Source organism: Fistularia commersonii, chromosome 2 (genome assembly GCF_037954325.1).
Source record: "Fistularia commersonii isolate RoL2024-O1a breed Wild chromosome 2, RoL_Fcom_v1.0, whole genome shotgun sequence".
NCBI lineage: Eukaryota > Metazoa > Chordata > Actinopteri > Syngnathiformes > Fistulariidae > Fistularia > Fistularia commersonii.
The window spans coordinates 13,912,668-13,932,289 of NC_141285.1; the positions used below are offsets into that span (position 1 = coordinate 13,912,668).

The 19,622-nt window shown below is 38.8% G+C and overlaps 1 protein-coding gene across 1 annotated transcript; it reads right to left on the reverse strand.

Annotated features, from left to right (window-relative positions):
- Positions 1-4,504: 4,504 nt before the first annotated feature.
- Positions 4,505-19,339, reverse strand: sack1b (scaffolding CK1 anchoring protein B). Its single transcript, XM_086168530.1, has 7 exons — positions 19,275-19,339; positions 18,223-18,268; positions 10,897-11,006; positions 9,287-9,760; positions 8,452-8,616; positions 7,751-7,875; positions 4,505-7,203 (listed from the first exon to the last, which is right to left on the reverse strand). Exons 4-7 carry the CDS (start codon positions 9,734-9,736, stop codon positions 5,244-5,246), a joined length of 2,700 nt encoding a protein of 899 aa, XP_086024656.1. The 5' UTR covers positions 9,737-9,760; positions 10,897-11,006; positions 18,223-18,268; positions 19,275-19,339; the 3' UTR covers positions 4,505-5,243.
- Between the last annotated feature and the right edge of the window lie 283 nt (positions 19,340-19,622).

Here is a 19,622-nt window from a genome sequence, read left to right on the forward strand (position 1 = left end):
AAGTGAAACCCCACACAGATGAGTGATTGGCCAACACATGGTTTTGCTTTGTGGCCTCTTGGTAACTAAATGCCCTGACAAAGATGTTTGTAGAGATTTTCCATTTTCACTACAACCACCCATTAATCTGACTACAGATGGAAATTAGCTATGAGCTATAATCTGGTACAAACATCTCTGCCTCTGTACTTAAAGTATTTGTACACTGTCCTAATAAACTTAGAATAGAGGATCACAATTATACATTTGAAAAGCAAACACAGATGACATGGCAAGTCTGATGCAACATTCACTTGACTTCACCAGAAAACTCTTGTCTGGTGCACAATCACACACTAGCACAATTTATGCAAAGGGTAAGTCACAAGTGTGAGCAGAGTGACCATTTATTCACCTGATATGCGTGAAATTACTCTAATATCATCTGAATGTTTTAAACATTTTGAAACATTCAGAAAACATGTAAATATATCACTCTTTGCACTTTATTGATGAAAGTTTGATGGTTTAAACAACTGATTAGATTGTGAGGGTAACTGATAGATATCTGACAGGGTGCAAATTTATTAATAATTGATTTAATTAAAAAATAGATTTGCTTCAATATGATTAAAAACCATGAAAATGATTTTTCTGTGACACATAACTAATTATTAAATCATTAGTTATGATTAGAAACGAATTTCACGCAGATATGGTTACTACCACATCACACCGCTCCAAAAGAAATTAGGAATGGTGGTCATGCAGATCTTATACAGTAATGACTGGAAGAAACAAAAAATCCTGAAACCATAGACATGAAAGATAAAACTAAAAGTGTTACTTTAAACATGGTAGTGTGTTCAGTGGCATTTTGATTCCCAGACACTGCTCAATATTACAATAGCAGTGGCAATGATAACATGCAACAATAAAACTTGCAAAAAAAATTATATTCAACATTTGACAGTAACTGAAAGAAATAAAGTTGACTCTTCTGAACCACTGACAGACAACAAGACCATTTGTTGGCAGAAACAACTCATTCCTACTTGTCTGTGAGCTTAAAGAAAACAAAGTAATGCTGGAGCAGTGGGGGCAGACCAGGGAATGATGTAATACATTAGACTTCATTAGTGGACACAATAGTAGACTTTCCACTCCCTGATACATGATTTCTAACCTCTTCTTTTCATCAGTATTCATTTACAGTAAGTTGTGAAGTGTTGACACTGACTATGTTGACACATAGTGAGTAAGCCATCTTAATAAATAGGGTTTGATTTACAATTGAAAGTATTTTCCACAGTAAACCTAAGGGTCTGGCATTACTTTAAGTGCTTTTATTTTCTTGAAACTCCCCCTCTTAATTAAGTACATGTGATTTCACATTATTTACTAAAATGTTGAAATGCCATGTATGAGCTTTAGCATCACATGAAATGCAATTGCAATGGAATTATGAACCATTAGGAGGCAGCATAAATACTCGATTATCTGGGTGTCCATTCTTATTGTGTTGTTTGAGTAAGCAGTTTACCTACCAGGCAGGAAGTCGGGAACCATAAGAATGCAGTATGGAACTACATTCATTTATATAGATTTCTGCTGATTCTTTTTGTATTTTACCATTGTTTATTAAAGGCTTTGGTATTTCTTTAAGGGATGTGCACAGGCACCAGAATACAAAGTTTGTTACACAGCAAAATGCCACACTGTCTTGTATCGAAAACTGTTGAAACATCCTGTTGGGTTTTTATTACCTTCATAATTTGATAATATTACATGTGGGATTAGAAGGCTCATCAATGGTCATCCCTATCAAAATCAAAAACAACACTTCTGTTTTCACTGAGTAAAGAAGGACCAGATACTTTCAGCTTCAATGTATGAATACATATATATGAATATACTGCTGACTTGCATTGATGGTGAAGCTTTGTTATCAGCCTTGACTTCAATAGAGGCTGGTCATTGTGATCACATCCACATTTGTCTACTGCAAGTGTGGATGTGGATTGTTTAAGCAAACTCCACAGTGCCCTCAAGGACCCTGCAGAGCATCTAGAGCTGGTACACTGTTCCTCAGCCAGGACGAAAAACTGCATTGCTTCTCGTGGATCCAAGGTCCAACCATCCGTCAGACCCTCCTCTCCAGTACCCTTGAGTAGACTTTTGCAGGGAGGCTGAGGAGTGTTATACCCTCTGAGACCACCCTCCGATCACCCTTTTTAAAGAAGGGTATGACAACCCCAGTCTGCCGGTCCAGCAGCACTGTCCCCGCCTTCCACATAATGCTGCAGAGACATGTCAGCCAGGACGGCCCCACAACATCCAGAGCCTTATGGAGTCCATGAGCCTTCTGACTACCTCTGCAACTTCAGCCCCAGGAACAGGAGAATCTATCTATTCCCCTGACTCTGCTTCCTCATTGGAATGCGTGTCGTTGGGATTGAGGAGACCTTGGAAGTATTCCTTCCACAGATCCACAACATACCGAGTCATGGCCAGCAGCTAACCAGCTCAGCAGCCCACAGTGTCAACGGCATACTGCTTCCCCCCTTTGCGAACCTCCTTAACTTCTTCCAAAAGTCGTTCTGTTTGGTCTCACCAAACTCTTTCCACAACTGAGTTTTTGCCCCGGCAAACATCACAACTGCGTGCCACTTGGCCTGCTGGTACCTGGCCTGCTGGTACATGTACAGCTCTGATCTGCCACCTCGACGATTGAGGCACAGACCAGTCCCCCAGTAAGACGAGGGAGTTGCCAACAGAGGTGCTCTCTAGCAGTCCCTCTAGGGACCCCAAAAAGGGTGGGTAATCTGAACTGCTGTTGAGTGCATAGGCCCACACAACAATCAGACCCTTTCCCCCAACCTGAAAGCGGAGGGACGCTAACCTCTCGTCCTGCCCAACACCTCCTACCGATAGCAACTTCAGAGTGAAAAAGAGACCAACCCCTCGCAAGAGACCTGGTTCCAGATCCCAAGCTGTGCATCGAGGTTAGTCTGACTATATGGAGCTGTAACCTCTCAGCTTCTTGCCCTAACTCACACTCCTTCCCTGCCAAGGAGGTAATGTTCCATATTCCTAGAGCCAGCATATGCAGCTGCGGATCAGACAGCCAAGGTCCCCCACTCCAGCCCCAACCCAGTTCACATCACACCCTACCCCCATGGCCCCTCCTAGGTGGTGGGCTCAAGGGAACGGGAGCCCATATTACCCTTTCATACTTAGCCTGGCCAGGTACTCACCATCAGGCCTCCTCCCATGGTCTTGCTCCTCAACCAGGACCTGTATGCCTATGGTGACCCTACCAGGGGAACAGAGCCCCCCAACAACATGCAAGATCGCTGGTCTCGACGCCATCATCTACAGCTTTACTTTCATTCTGGCTGATATTCTTTTACCCCACATCACACGGGACACTTCCCTCCAAAGTTCCTCCACATTTTTCATCTCTTCTCTCTGTTACCTCACTGTTCCACTTCCTTACCTCTCATTCACAAACAAGTGTTCTGTCACACATACTATACGGCCCGGATGTATGTAATTTCGATGTCGGATCACATGTGCAAAGATAATGCAACCCTCTACTTTGTTGTAGGCAGGTGAGTCACGTGTGGAAAATATATATACCTACCATAATCAAAATCTCCAGAAGGTAAAAACCACTTGATGTAATTTCACTGGAAACTGTTATTAATAAGATATTAAGAATCTCTACAGACACCAAAAATTTTAAAATGATGAGTAAACACAGGGAAGTTACCAAACTTACTTATTTTATTGAACCAGGAAAAAATATCGGATTTTTAATCAGTCTAAGCTTATTAAAAACAAGCAAAAATACCCATATGCCATCAAAATCCATTGTGTCACTGTGGAAACCTGTGAAGTTTCTCTATCTGCTGAGTCTAAAGAGCCAGCCAGAGAATCCTATCATTGCCCTGTTCTGATAAGTCACAGGTCACCGCAATATCCAACTGCAGTGATGCCATTGACAATTTAAGTGGAGGGCCAGTCCTCTGATATGAATAACCTGACTGACAACAGTGAAGGGACAGACTAGCCTTGGGAGGATGCAGGTTGGTGTGTGGTTGGTGAACATAACAAGCTACATCCAAACAGTCCCCCCCGATCCCCATCTTGACTGGTAATCTCAATTCATGTAACTCGGTTAAAATCAATTTACTACATTTAGAGTCATAGCCACTATTACCATGTCAAAAACAAAAACAAAAAAGGAAATTATTTGTTTATTTTTTTACTTTTTAACTGCTTAACTTTGTAAGCAGTTAAAATATCCCTCGAGAAACAATGGCCTCCTGCTCAGACACACAGTTGCTGTGTTCTTAAACATATGAATTGTTTGAATGAAATATTATAAAAATAGATGGAGTTGATTGATTCAAAAGGAAAAATCATTTTCTCACATAAATGACTTTAATGCCTTCTGTTACAAATACATTTTAATATTCTTTCTATTATATGCTGGGCAGCATGATACTGAAAAAATGTATTGAGTAGTAATCTTTATTATGCATGAAGTTTTAAAATATTGGACATTTACTCATCTCAATGGTGCAATCGTTTAGCACGTTTGGCTGTTAACCGAAAGGTTGGTGGTTTGAACCCACCCTCCATTTGCCCCTTGGAGACAAATAAAGTCGCCATGATTTGTAGAATTTTTCTCTACATCAATGACAGGTTCATATCATGATCAAAAAAAATAAAAATAAATCCACTCCACATAGATAATCTAAAAGGATACGATGCTGATGCTGCCAGTCCAAAACTCTACGTCTAAACTGCCACAGCAATGGCAACTACTGCAGTCCATGCATAAAGAAACTACGTTTTACACGGGAATCAAACCCCTGCTCCCCAGCATCCATCACCCTGAACAAAGCATGATGCCACGACTGCATCATTGAAATACCCCTGAGTGACCACTTAAGGTTCATTCATAAATCACAGACATTATGAATCACAATGCTGTGTTTATGTATCTTTTATGTTTGTTATGTTTCTTAATATTGCAACACCCCTAAAAACATCTCTGAGCTGTAACCTTACATATGAATGACCAGACATATGATTTGTGATGTCCTACATTTCTTGAGTTAATATTTTAACAACAAAATACACGTAGTCAGTTCAGTACATACAGTGGTAAAGACAGTACTGACTCAGTAAATTGTGACTTGTTGAGTCCCGGTGAATTTTTTTATTATTTCATCTGGTAAAAGCTGTCATTGCTATTTGTTTTTGGTGAGAAGATTTCCCACTCTGTGGATGAACTTCTCAAGTTTATTCTCCTGGTGGCCTGTCGCAGCCTGGCTATAGTTCCGTGTAATAGCTGCCTCGCCTTTTGGAGAGGATTTGGTTTTCTCCACAGATTGTTTGATTCCGAAGTTGTTTACGGGGCGTAAAGGTTGTTTCTTTTCAAACAAGAAAAGAGGCTCATTTCTACTAAATGGACGATTCTCATATCCTTGAGCTTTACTGCTGCTTTCAGGTTCAAGGTTGGAACCTCCACCCTGACCCTCCACCTCCTTTTGCGTCATAATTTTTTGAGGGATCTGAGGGATGCATTGCCGTTCATTGGTTTTAAATCGAGGTTTTGAATATTTTGGATGATCGTCTCTCATATGGTTTGTTTGATCCCCTGGGGAGGATTTGACTGAGTCGTGGGTACTTTTGTGATTTCCCCCCTCATCCTCTGCAAGTAATGTGTCTGCACTGCCCCCTGAACTTGGATTTGGAGTGACCGTGTTTTCTATAAAGTCTTCTCTCTTCTCATGTATATTCAGAAAAGATTTGATTTTCTTGGAGCTGTTCTTCAGAAAATTATGTGAACTCGTTCTGTTGGCCTTCACTGTCAAATCTTTGTTGTTTGAATCAAGGACTGCTGCAGACATTGTCCTGGATGGTAGCTCCTGCCAAAAGGGAGTAGCGTTTTTTTTTGTAACAATACTATTGAAATCATGATGGGAAATAGATCTCTGTTCCTCATTCAGATCGGATGTAGAATGTCCGCTCTGGGCGCTGGTATGTGCTTTGCATCGATTGGCTTGTATCCCTGAAAAAACTCCATTCATGTGACCTGAATATTCCTGAATATATTCTGTGTTTGATCTTGGGTCTGCCACACTGTGCCTTTTATACCAAGTGTCTGAAAGATTTCCTAGCGCTCTAGTATTCTGCGCAACTTTAGTTCGACCTAGACTGGCATATGTGTGGCAAGAGTTTCTCCCAGGACCATTGTTTGTGGTGTTCCAACAGTCATTCAAAGCCAGCAGACTTTGTCTTTGTCTTAATTCTGCATTGTGTATCCTATCTGCAGCAGTTGGATTCCACCGCATTGATGAATGGTGCAAAGGAGGGTTTAGTGCAAGTGATGAAGTATTGTTCATATTTGGCTCAATTTTCTCTGGGATAGTGGACCTGAAAACAAGAGAGGACCGATTTCTTCCATGCGTGAAGGTTGTAGCTTTGTCCAGTGGTTCGAACTGATCCAAATCGTCATCAGATGATTTGAATCCCAAATCTTGCTTTTTGAGGTAAGACTCGATTCTCCATGTACGCATGAATGATTTTGATGTGTTTTCCAGTGATGGCATGTTCTGGTGCGTGGACGGGGCTTGGTCGCCACTTGCCATGTAAGACTGCTGACATCTGAATCGCGGTGTCACTTTAAAACGGTTGTCTATCTGTTGGTTGTTTGTGCCATTTATCATATTTGTACAAATGTTCCAGTTACTTGTTCTCGGTCTGATGTTCTCCACGAGACCACCGTCTTGTCTCTCACCAGCATAGCTGTGCCTTTTCAAAAAGTTCATCCTCTCTGCTGATGGGAACTGGTTCTGAATACTTATCTCATTGTCAGTTGAGGGCAAAAGATAATTACGGTTTTCCTCAAAGTTCCTCTCTTCAAGGTCTCTCATGACTTGTTTTCTTTCACAAGTCCTTCGATAGACTGTATTTAACGTGTGTCTCAACTGGTCTTTACGATGAATTGATGGATCAGAATGAAAAGCAGATATTGATGATCCATGTGTCCCGTTGGGTTGTGACAAGCCTTCTGATGAGTGCAACTCTGCAGGCACAGTTGATCGTGCATAAAGTGTTCGAAACTCTTCATCGTAGGACTTCACAAGATGACCTGTGATGACCTGCACCATGCTCAGATTGATCTTTTCATATGACCAAGTGAAACTGTGAACAGACAGCGAAGAATTTACTTATAAAATTTACATTGTATCTAAAAGACTGGATTAAAAGTTAGTTAGTTAGTTAGTTAGTTAGTTAGTTAGTTAGTTAGTTGGTTGATTTTGAAGTGGCAATTATGATGAAAATGTTATATATAAGGCTTACTGTTTAAAAGATGGGACCTTAAGTATTTCACTTATCAGAAAATTACTTAACAACCTACATTCGTATTTATTTTTTAATATATATATATCTTTATCTTATTTATCTTATATTTTATCTTATTTTATTGTATAATGTATGTAGTTTAAATTTTCTAACTGTGCAGATTTAATTGCTTATCACAATACTCTGCCACATAACACTTGTGGTTAGCACACACACACACACACACACACACACACACACACACACACACACACACACACACTTAATGAGCAATTTCTTTTTGATCTCAAATGTGTTTTTGTCCTCTTTAATAAGGCATAATTGAAAGTGAATCAAGTTTGCTTTATGAGATATAAATTACACAGCAGTGACTCTTGTTATTTACCTGTAAGTGCCATATATTGCTGTATGGCAATCAATTAAAATAAACCTCTCTTCCATAGTGCCATGAAATGTCGCCCCTGATCGACAGAGGTAATCTTGGCCTCTCACAGTACGCAACCTCATGTTCTGTGAAGACAGTATTTCAGATTGTTTATTTAAGATGATTTCATGTTAAAGGAATGGTGGTACAAAATGAAAATTATAAATTGCTTGATATAGCACTTCTCATCACATAATCGTTATGTTATGCCTACAAGACAATTATTTTGTTTTCCTTCACAGTTATTTTTGGCATGCAATGTGCACTTATGAGGGTGCGTTTCATTTATTGCGCCACATGTCAAGACTCATGGTGATGATCCACCCGATAAACTGGACAAACATGATTTTTAAATAATAATTTCAGCCCTGCTTTAGCAATCAGAGTCATTTTCAATGAAAATATCAAACACATACACCTTAGAAGTAAAAGTTGTGCATTATCAGTCAGGTCTTGGTTGTGCAACTGCAGTAAATTTATGGGAATGTAAAAGGTATCTTCAAAGAAATAGTTGATTTAATAACAGGAAAATAACCATATATGTGTATTATACATACGCATGTACACATATATACCTACCCACATACATATTTGTTAGTATCAAGTGCTGTCACAATATAGCTAAATAAAGTGAAAAATAGAAATTAATCACTTTCACTTACCCTGAGTTGTTGAATTTTTACATCTTGATTTTCTGCCATTTGTAAGAAATGCTTCAAATGAGATTCATCCAAAAGCACATAAACTGGAACTCCTCGCAAACAGGCATTCACTGTCTCTTTAAATATATCTACGTCAGTAAACATGTCCATTACAATGGCAACAACCTATAAGGACAAAGTGAATGAATCATAATTAGTTCCATGTAGTAGTAATAAGGAGAGGCAGAATCTTTTAAGTCAGCGAAACTTGGAAAATGGTTCATCAAATTGGCACTCACTGTAAACAGAAAAGTAACAACTTAACCTCTCAGTATTCCTGGCAGAGAGAAAAAAAATGCCACAGTTCGGAGCCAATGAAACGATATACAGTAAGGTCAATATCATTTTACTCAGATCAAGAGAGAAACAGTAAACGGAAATGTGAATCGCAGTCAATATTTTAATCTCTTTTAAAATACAGCATTTTTGTTTTCTGTCAACTTTGTACCACACTGAGTATCTGAGGGCCACTTAAATAAAGCAATGACATTAATTTGACAATAGATAGTTACAGAGATAAATCCATGGACAAATGAACCAATGATGCATGTTGTGACACATTTTCACTCCCTGTACAAGGTGAGATGTGGTGGTAAAGAATATGGTTTCCACACATTCTTGTGGCTGTAAGTTGCAAAACCTGATTTTGACCTTAATGGAATATGAAGACTCCCTGCCATCAACAATGGTTACACCGCCTTGAGGCTTAGTTCCCATGTTGAAGAGGAGAGGAAAAAATGAGTCAGAGAGAATTTTCTCTGAAGCGGAGCTTTTTGTTGAAGCTAGTTTGCATTACCTGTCTGGCATCTTGAATGTGCTTACGGATGACTTCTTTGATTGTGGGGTTGTTTGGTCTTGGTGGATGAAAGAGTACATCTATATTTGTCTGTAGTATTCCATGCATAATGTCTGGCCAACCCAAGTCCAAATCTGGTGCAGGCACATCAGAGTGAACAGGCCAGTACGTCCCAGAGGAAGATTTGCTGTCTTGTGGATCTTTGACTTCTTCAGTTTGATTTTGAGGTGGTAGCTGTTTAGCATTCAAAGTGATGAAGGTAAGCTCTTCCTCGGAAAGGAAATCCCCAATACGCTCCCCTTTGAGGAATTCCTTGTAGCTCTCTCTGCCACCGGTCACCAAATGATCAATGGCCAGCCGATATGACTCCTTGTAATGGGGTTGGATAAAATCTTCTGACTTGAACTCTCCCCTCAAGGAAGGCAGCAGAGAAAACTGTGGAAAATCCATGATTTCTGGCAATAGCAGGCTGGCCTGTCACAAAAAATAATAAGTCAGTTTCAGAGTGTGAATGGATCTCAGTCAACAATTATTACAGCATGGATACAATGGGGATTTCAAGGTACAAGAATACTTTTTAAAGCAAATGTAACCGAGCTCATTTACAATGTGACTGACATTGACATTGATATTGTTTACGATGTTGTTATTCTTATAGCCTAACAACAGAGATGTTTCTCCAATCATTTCCCCACACACAGATAAATCAGTGAGAAATTAAATACTTAATTGTATTTTTCACAGTACATTTTGGGAATTTGGAAATGGACTAATAAATTCTACCTACAGGTAAATAAAGCAACTAAGATGACGTTTGTCTGGCGAGATTTTCAATCATCCAAGTCATGATCAATTCTTGATGAAAAGTTGCGACGAGAAGAAGATTTTGACAAGAATTAAGATGTAGTTTGTTTTTTCAATCTTCAATTACAACATTTTAATGCCAGCCTTGAACGCTCACTCTACAAACTCCAGTCCTGAAAAGGATACCTCAGATCAGTTCTGTGACCTCATCATTTCTGTCACAACCCAGGTTGTTTGTTTCTCTTGTTCGCTTTTCCCTGTCCTCCCTCCACTTCAGGTTGGAGATGGTTAACGCAGGTGAGCTGCGGTACATCTGTTCCCCTTTTTCTCTCCTTGCTTCCCAACATTTGCTGCCAGATGGTGTTTAGCCCTATGAACCTCATGAAGTCTGCATCGCAGATCCAACGGACTAACTCTGACCAGAAAATAACCTCAGTTCAAGTGATTTCAATCGAAATAAAAGTGCAAAAGAATTACTTTGAATACAACATATGGAATTTGGCAACTCCTTAAAAATTGAATTCAATTAAATTACAAATATACTTCAGACTATCTTCTTGAGAGTCTATGAGGCTAGCAAACCAACGGTCAAAAAAAAAACATTGGAGAACTATTTTTGCATCATTTCTGACTGTGCTACACATCCTGAGCTTTATAAACAGCATGTTTATGTATGTTTCTTCATCTGTCTTTAGAACTGAAGCAGAAGTGCTCGATGTTTCCTTTAAGAGCTGCTTCATGTTAAAGTAAAAATCACTGTTGGCAGTCACATCACCACTAACCGATGTTAAACAACAGTTACTTACATTTAGGGTGTGATAATGTCAAAATCCTCTTGACTTCTCTGAGAATATCCAACTCCGATGTTTATTTTTTTGATTTGGCTTGAGAATTTGAAGGAGCTGCAGTCTCCAAACTGTAAGAAACAAAGGTGTCTCAACATGATAAGCGGTCTGCAGATAGAGGGTGTGGGTTCCAGTTTTAACTTGCAAATGGTCTGTCTGGTTTCAAACTTGCTCACAGCAAGTCATAAACCTGTTTGAGACACTTGGCCACTCCTCTCCTCTGTTGAGGGACAAAGTTTGCACTGACGAAATCTCAGATAATGACAGGCATAGCCTGCTGTGGTGAGCACACCAGGATTAGACCTCAAAGACTTCTAGCTATTGCTTTATATTTTACACAAACCACTGAAGTAATGTGTGAGTCTCTGTTTGTTTATATCAACTGTGTTTCCAGATCTTTATCTATTGAGCTTCCTGAACTATGTAGGGCGTGAATGTGTACAACACAGATTTTCTACAAAGTAGACCATCTATAGCACAGTCAAACCTAAACAAATCACAGAACCATTCATTTTCTCCGTATTGCAAATGTGACTTATATGAGGGATGTCCTCGTGGTGGGAAAGTGTTGTTTTCTGCAAGAATCTTTTGTGTTGTTTTTCTGCATTTATTGGGCAGATAATTGTGGACAGTGGCAAGAAATGTGGGGAAAGAGGCCAGGGGAATATCACGCAGGAAATGAAATTAAACTGGGCCACACTGCTCAGGGACTCATCCTGACCCATCTGCTATGAGTCGCCAGTGGTGCTTCTGTATTCAGAGGAATTCTAAAATACAGAACAAGAATGCATCCATTTCAAGCAGCTCTTCAGGGACTGTAGTCTGTTTTGCAGCTTATTCTACTATTTCAAGGGGGGTTTGTATTTGTACTGAAATACTGTAGTTAAATGTACAATTTAAAAAGTATTTATACGAATGTAATTTGTGTCTCTGCTGAAATAAGAATAAGAAAAAGAATAAGAATAAGAACAACTTTATTTATTCCCAAGGAACTTGTTGTGCCAGACTTTCAAGTAAAACATAACAATATTCAATAATAGAAGGAAATTGTATAAACAGTGTAAAAAGGGAGAGAATAAGGGGAGAATTAGAAATACAAATAAAATTATAAAGTGTCTAAGTAACACGTCAAGGCTATAAAGTGTCTTAAGGTCTTAAGTACAAAGATTTTGAGATTCCTGCGGCTGAAGGGAGAGGAATTAAAAAGTCTGACAGCCTCAGGTAGGAAAGACCTCCTGTGGCGTTCAGTGGAGCTCCTTGGTGGCATCAGTCTATGACTGAAAGAGCTCCGACAGGATGTCAGTGTGGCATGCAGGGGGTGATGGACTTACTCAAAAATAAAAATAAAAATAAACTTACTCTCAGAAAGAAATGCACTGTACCCTGAAGGCACAAGTTAAAACAGGTATTCATTTTTGATTTTTCTATATACAGTCTAGTTGAAATTTCATGTATAACAAAGCCTCGTCATTGGAAAAGTGTATGGATGTTGCAGAGGGATTCATTTAAATGGAAATGGATTTCATTAAAACTTAATTTATCTTCTGAGGCAGCAATTACAATGCTATGTTCATATGCCATGCCATAACACAGGAGTGAATCAGGATACCTCTACACTAGGGAGTTCAAGGGCCAGAGGACAGAGTTATCCACCAAAGGCTTTCAATTGAAAAAATGAAACACAGCACCCATGTCTGGGGTTTGGAGGTGGAAAATTAAGTTTGGTTCAGGTTCCCAGCTTGCCTCAAAAATCTTTACAGTATTGCCTCATTCACTCATGGCTCTGAAACAGTGTTAATCTTCTCATTTATGCTTCAATGTGTCGGGACACTGACTGTCTAGGGACAAGGGGATTAACCCAGTGGCTTTCCGATAACAGGACGGCTACTCGTCCTCCTGAGCCGCATGTCAACAATAGCAAAACAGATCATTATCCACCATCAAACATGGCAAGATAACATCAGTCCTCTTGTAGTAATCAGTCATCTCCAGGGTCTTTAACCCCTCCCACACATACCCCGCATTCAGGTGACGTCATTGCTTCAGCAGTGAAATCAAAACTGAACAAGTAACTGATTCTTTGTGTAATGGATACATTGTTAGTCCATTGTAAGGGGCAAGGCATATGATAATATCAGTTGCAATAAAATAAAAAAAACAACCTCTAATTCACATGTAGATGACCACTTAAATGACGAATTTAGTTTAAATAGTAGAAAATTATATTCAGTGTCGTTTTGGGCAAAGAAAAATTATCAGAAAACAAGATCACAGTTACAATTGAGGAATTTTAAATAGATTCTTAAAATAAATGAACTCCCACTGTTAACTGCCGACCAACTGAAACACACGCTTTTCAAATGTGTCAGATGGGCTGCATTTGTTAAGAATACATTCAGTCATTCAGCTGTTCTGAATGTTGTCAGTATCTGGTAATGGCAAAGGTTGAGGTCTAACTCATCTAGTGCATACAAACTTCCCATGGGTGCATCTTGGGTCTATCAAGGTTTGCTCATGACTCTGGGTTGATAAACAGCAGCAGACTGATGAACACAGACCCCCTCGCTCGTGTTATTCAAATTTGCAAACTGGATAATATGTGTAATATGTTAGTTTTCAGCCATGTTGTACCAAATATTGAACTGTCCAAAATTACTTTAGATTTATCAATTTTGTGGGACTTGGATGCATTAAAAGCATTTTACAATGCAACTCTGACACATAATTTTTCAGTCACATCCAGCAGTTATAGAGCTTTATCAATAAATTATTGTGAGGTTTTCTTTCCACATGGTAGATATATGGCCACTGCTCTATTTCACCTTTAATTTTGTCTTTCTGAGATATTGAAATATTTGAATTTATTGAAGAAGGTTCACTAGCTGAACTCGGACTTTCTCTTTGCTCTGCTCTCTGATAAAGAACAATGGATCAAGAACATACAGGTGATAGCCAAGAATCAAGATTTTTTTAATTGTCACTGTGCAAGCACAGTGAAATTTTGCGATGAGAGCTCTCGCCTCGGAGCACATACAGATTTATTATAAAAATAAATAGACAGACAAGTGATTTATGTTGTGCGTAGTTATATACATGATGCAGATGATATGAAGGGTGATGTGAATATGACTAAGTTTAAAGTGCAGCTTAGTACATGGTATTGTCTCTGTGGGGGGAGGATGGAGTGGTTGTCTGCAGGGGGGGCATTGTGATAATGTGGGGCTGACAGCCAGATAGCTGAACAATGAGCTGACTGCAATAATTTTGTACTTTCTACCTTGGGATGACCTTTAAGGATAAGAGTCATATACTCACAAGAGAGCATTGTGTGTGTTATTAAGGCCTTGTGCAACATCACCTCTGCAGGTTTCTTACTTAGCACAGAATTATAATTTACCAACACTTCCTCTTTGTCAGGGAAAAAAAACTTTTCCAGTCAAATATTGTATCTTCTTTTTAATTACGCTCCAAATTAAACACAGTTTATCAAATTAAAAACCTTTAAAAAGTCATTTGATAATTCACTGAACTGTGTTGCCTTTGTTAAAAGTTTTGATCGGCTCACTATCGTATGCACATGTTTTTCTTATGATTTAATCAGTAATTAAATCTCTTCCTTAAAGTTATATTAATTAAATCAAAGTTGTTAATATATCACTAGTAAGCTCTTTCTTTCCTTTCCATTCTTGTTGGTATTCAGGAAATGAAATCCCACTTGTCACAATATGATGGTTATATCAAAGTACTTTGTAGTCTGTATATCTCCTTTCATGAGAGTGAACGATTATGTAAATTAAATCATGATATCACACCATGTAGTGCCTGGAACGTCATGGTGCATTTAACAAAACTGATAGATTGACTCAATGTCTTCAGATCAGTGAGGAAAAAGATATCTGAACATGGTATTGCTGTGTCTTATAACTGGTTTGGTGTACAGGTAATGTAAAAGGGACTTTTAGCTTTGTGATATCTGTAAGACTCCCAGTCTTTTTCTCTCTTTTTTTTTTGCCTGAGGCTTTTATGGGCTCCTGCCCATAATAGTCCGAGTGACTGACGTGTAACATGTAATAGAGCAATGATTGTCTGACAGATGAGGGGCCTTTTGTCACTACTGTTAAGGTTATGATTTACCAATAAGACCACAAATCTCAAGAGAATTTAACACTATTTAAAAGGCATCTGTGTGCTATATTGTTTATTATGTTTTAAGGGGAGAGCAAAAAATTCAGAACATTTTCCTTAGGCAAATAGCCTTACATGATAAAGAGATTTGCTGCAGAAAAATGCCTTGCACAGGTTATAAAGCACAAAGCTGAAACAACCATGGAGCAAATCCACCAATGTTCTTTGGCCTATATATTTCTGCAAAAGTATTGCAGCATATTCTCAAGCGTATTCCAAAGTAATAACAGGCAAGCAGTACATTGTTCTAGCCGTGGTGTCGTGACATGAAATATACGTCTGAAAATCCTTCTCTCTTGTCTGTCATTTCCCATCAAAAATACTGTTTACCACAGTACAACAAACCAATCCAGATGAAATTGTATTAGATGCATGCTACACTCAGGAACAGTCATCATCCATCACTATTCACTAAATATGTATCAAGACAGTCAGACAGCACCAATAAAAATTAGAAGAAAAAAAAACAAAAAAAAGAATAAAAAGAAAATATAAACTACAGCTGTTTTTGGACTTAAAAATTAAGCCAGTTGTGAAACAGATCCTGGTAAGAGGTAGTCAAAATCCTGCTCTGGAGATGTATAATTAAATTTTTGAACATTATTTTTATGTAGGACAAATAAAAAAAAGGCCAACAGAGCAAAATGAATACTACACTGCTTATATAAACTGCTGATATAGAACTTTGCAGTGTTTCCTTAGCTGTGTTTTGCCTTGGGAGTTTGACGGAAACCTTCTGGCTGGACTTAAAAAAGTCTCTGTCTGATTCTGTATATAATACAATGACAAAAGGCTGGTTCTTGTTGTTTTTTCTCTCTCTTAGTGACCTTTAACTATATGTGGACTAGGTCTTCTTCTTTCGGCTTTTCCCTTCAGGGGGTCGCCAAAGCGAATCTATTTTCTCCATCTAACCCTATTCTCTGTATCCTCCTCTCTCACACCAACTACCTTCATATCCTCTCACTACGTCCACAAATCTTCTCTTTGGTCTTCCTGGAGACCTCCTGCCTGGCAGCTCCAATTCCAGCATCCATCTACCAATAAATTCACTATCCCTCCTCTGTACATGATCGAACCATCTCAGTCTGGCTTCTCTGACCTTCTCTCCAAAACATCTAACATGTGCTGTTCCTCTGATAGACTCATTCCTGATCCTATCCATCCTGGTCGCTCCCAAAGAGAACTTCAACACTACTATACTATACTGAAAGCTTTTGTCACATTCAGAAATTTTTGAAAAAAGTGATTTCCAAGAATACCACCAACTACTACCAGACTGATGAATTTTTAATCCCTGGAGTCAAACTCAACTAATAACCAATTTTAACTTCAAGAGGAAGACAAAAAAAAAATAAAACTCAAAGAAATACAGGGCTTTGAAAATGTGACAAGAAGACTGAGGCTGTTGGCCGAATGTTGCAACAACAAGTAAGCATTCCTTTTCAAATTAGATTATGAATTTTTATCTTGAAAGTCACATTTAATTATGATCTTAAGATTAAGAAAAAAATGAATGATACTAAAAAATAAAAGGGGAGTTTATATATAAACTAATGTTTGAATATAATAGTTATTTTTGCTAATAAACCCAGAAAAATTTCCCAGTCAGATTCTATCCAGATACCTAGAGATAAAAAGGGTAGTCAAACGTCTTGGAGTTCCGGAGTGTGTGTTTGTGTGTGTCTGTGTGGGAAGGAAAAGAAACATCACAAATGATTATAAATGTTTAAACACTGGGTAATCGAGGGCGGGACAATAAACAATTTCTCTCAAACAAAATTACAGAGGATACAATTCCAACTATTGGTGTAAAAATTTTAAGGAGCAAATACACGAGGTAAGTACATACTGTAGATGTCTGAAAGAATAAAAAAAAAAGTGTGTATTAAGGGCTTTACTTTGTTGTAATTAAACTGGTGGAAAATAAGTTAAAATTTAAACTACGTTTGACCATTCCGAATGAACAGACCTCTTACCTCAATCAATGTCCATACATCGGATTAGGCTCTGGCCTATTAGACATAATGAAGAGTAGTGGATTTAGAACTTAAGATTACACAAATGATGTAGGATATTGTCTGAATTAAGTTACAAAAGACTGGCTGAGACCCTGACAATAGTCTGGTAAGAAATGCCTCACGATTGGGAGAAGAATGTGAACTTCTGTTTGAAATAGAGGGACTGAGTATTGCAACCTGTCAGACTTGGAATTGCTGTGGTTAGAAAACACAGCAAGAGACACAAAACACATCAGTGGCGTGCGGTGATGTTCATAACTGCTGAGGCACCAAGTCTTTTGGAGTCAGATTCACAAGTTTAAGGATTCAAAAGAGCATTGTATTCCCTGTTCCACCAGTAGCATAATGGCTACTGGTAATGGGTCTTGCCTAATCGTCATTCTTATCTCTCACACACAAACACAAAAAATAGGAAGATATTTGGCACGGAAAGGACAATTCTTTAACAGCGGCAAGAGATCGTTATATTGCCCGATCAAGGATAATTGCATCACACACTTACATTAAAGACATTACACAGGCTGTAGAAGGACATGATGCATAATATATCTTTCTACAAACTTTATAGTGCTGTCAGGCTGATAAACAGATGAGCACACACACCACATAGCCCAATTTGTGAGGGACTGTGTGTGCTGGGGCCAAGCTTGGTATCTGCAAAGCCAAATAATGGGAGACCGCTCCCGCTTGCTCTACAGAATATGTAGTTTATGCCTCACACAAAACACTTTAAGTTGTAAGTAAAACGTGTCAAATTTCAAAACTCATCTATAAGTCTAAGCAAGCAGTACAGGAAACTTTTAGTGAGGCAGAGCACATTTCCTCCCAGCCACAGTTTAATATATTTGTTATTTGGGGTTTTTATGTAGTTGGGAAGAAACTTTGCTGGTGTTTATATGAGGATGTCACTACTGCAGAAGAAGGTGGATTTGGCTGCATAACAACAATATGGAAAATTTCCAAATGCTACATTTTGACAGGATTCAAGTGCTGAGATATTTTGGCTTTAACAACCAACTATTCCTCTGAAACTCTTAATGTGCAACCTAAAGAAATCACATTTAAAAGAAGACAACCAACTGACCAGATCACCTGTGTACTTGTCAGTGGTGTGCTGTGGTTTCCAGTTCCTGTATTGAGTAAAAATGAAAGGTAGTCATTAACTGCATCAGAATAATACACTTTCATTTTAAAGAAGTGCTCCAAGTAGCAAACAAAAATAGAAGAGTTGCACGTGTACCATTTTTCCATAAGAAAGCCTCCTCCACTTACTACTCAGTGACAACCATGAAAGAATGATCAATGATAGAACACATTCCTTGGGCACCAATTTGTATTTAAACACTAGTTTAAAAATGAGTCGACGGTACACAAAACCAGTTTATGATGCTTGGATGAAAGACACGGGGCATAGGTTTTCGGTAAAAAAGAGATACTGTTACTGAATGTGGGTATTTTTTTCCATAGCTTGTTTTTAATTATAAGTCAAATAGAGGAAACTTCTATGGTTTGACACATTACCATCTTTTGCCTCGGTGAAAATATTATTGACTTTATCAGTATAAGAATGAATGACAAGGCTTTAAAATCTGTAGAAAAATATTTGAGAACTGTGTAGACTGAAAGATATAAGCTAGCCCGGAACAAAACTGTATGACTGAGCCTTTCAAATTTCATTGGAAAAGGCAAAGTGACAGGTTATCACTACTAAAACTGTCCGATGGCAATAAATTTTTCACTCAAATCATACACTCTTATGATTGCTTACATTTGTGTATATTTTGTATTTGCATTTCTTGGTTTCCTTTTCCAGCAACAAGCGTGTGCAAGGGATTTATGATAATTAAGGCAGTAATTGGATGTACTATTTTGTGGATCAAAGTGTTTGCCATTTAAGCAGTACTTTGAGGGTATGTGACTAACAGCCAATCATAAACAGGTTAAGTTAAAAAACAAATTTCTTTTACATTGTGTGTTTGAAGATGCTATTGTGTGTTTGAAGAATTTTGACTCGCATAATACAGTGTAACCTGGAATTTGCAGAACTATCAGTTTCAGTACTGCACAAACGGCAGATTCTGGCTCGGCCGGGCATGGGTTGACATGGGTCCCTCTTCCCCTGGGCAAACCACTTACAGGAAGGGCCAAGGGGGTCGGGTGCAGTGGGAGTCAGGCAGTCCGATCCTCGACTGCAGAAGGTGGCTCTTGGGACATGGAATGTCACCTTTCTGGCAGGGAAGGAGCCCGAGCTGGTCCGCGAGGCTGTGATGCCGGTCAGACCTGACCGACCCAAACAAAATGTGAGGGACTGCTGGGAACGACTAGCAGAGTGCCTGTCAGGAGTTTCAACCACGTCCCGAGTGAAACGGGAGAATTTGGTCCGAGTGGGCCTTGTCCAATGCTTCGATTGTTGAGGCACCAGACCGGAGCTGCGGTCATCAGCCAGTTGGCGGCTATCGGGGCAGCGATCCTTGAACCCGCTGG

Excerpts from the sequence above, each read along its gene's own strand:
- sack1b (XM_086168530.1), bottom strand. The coding sequence starts at position 9,736 with ATGGATTTTCCACAGTTTTCTCTGCTGCCTTCCTTGAGGGGAGAGTTC. Across the intron at positions 7,876-8,451 it reads TAAAAATTCAACAACTCAGG|AACATGAGGTTGCGTACTGT; the intron begins GTAAGTGAAAGT and ends CTGTCTTCACAG. Across the intron at positions 7,204-7,750 it reads GCAATATATGGCACTTACAG|TTTCACTTGGTCATATGAAA; the intron begins GTAAATAACAAG and ends GTCTGTTCACAG.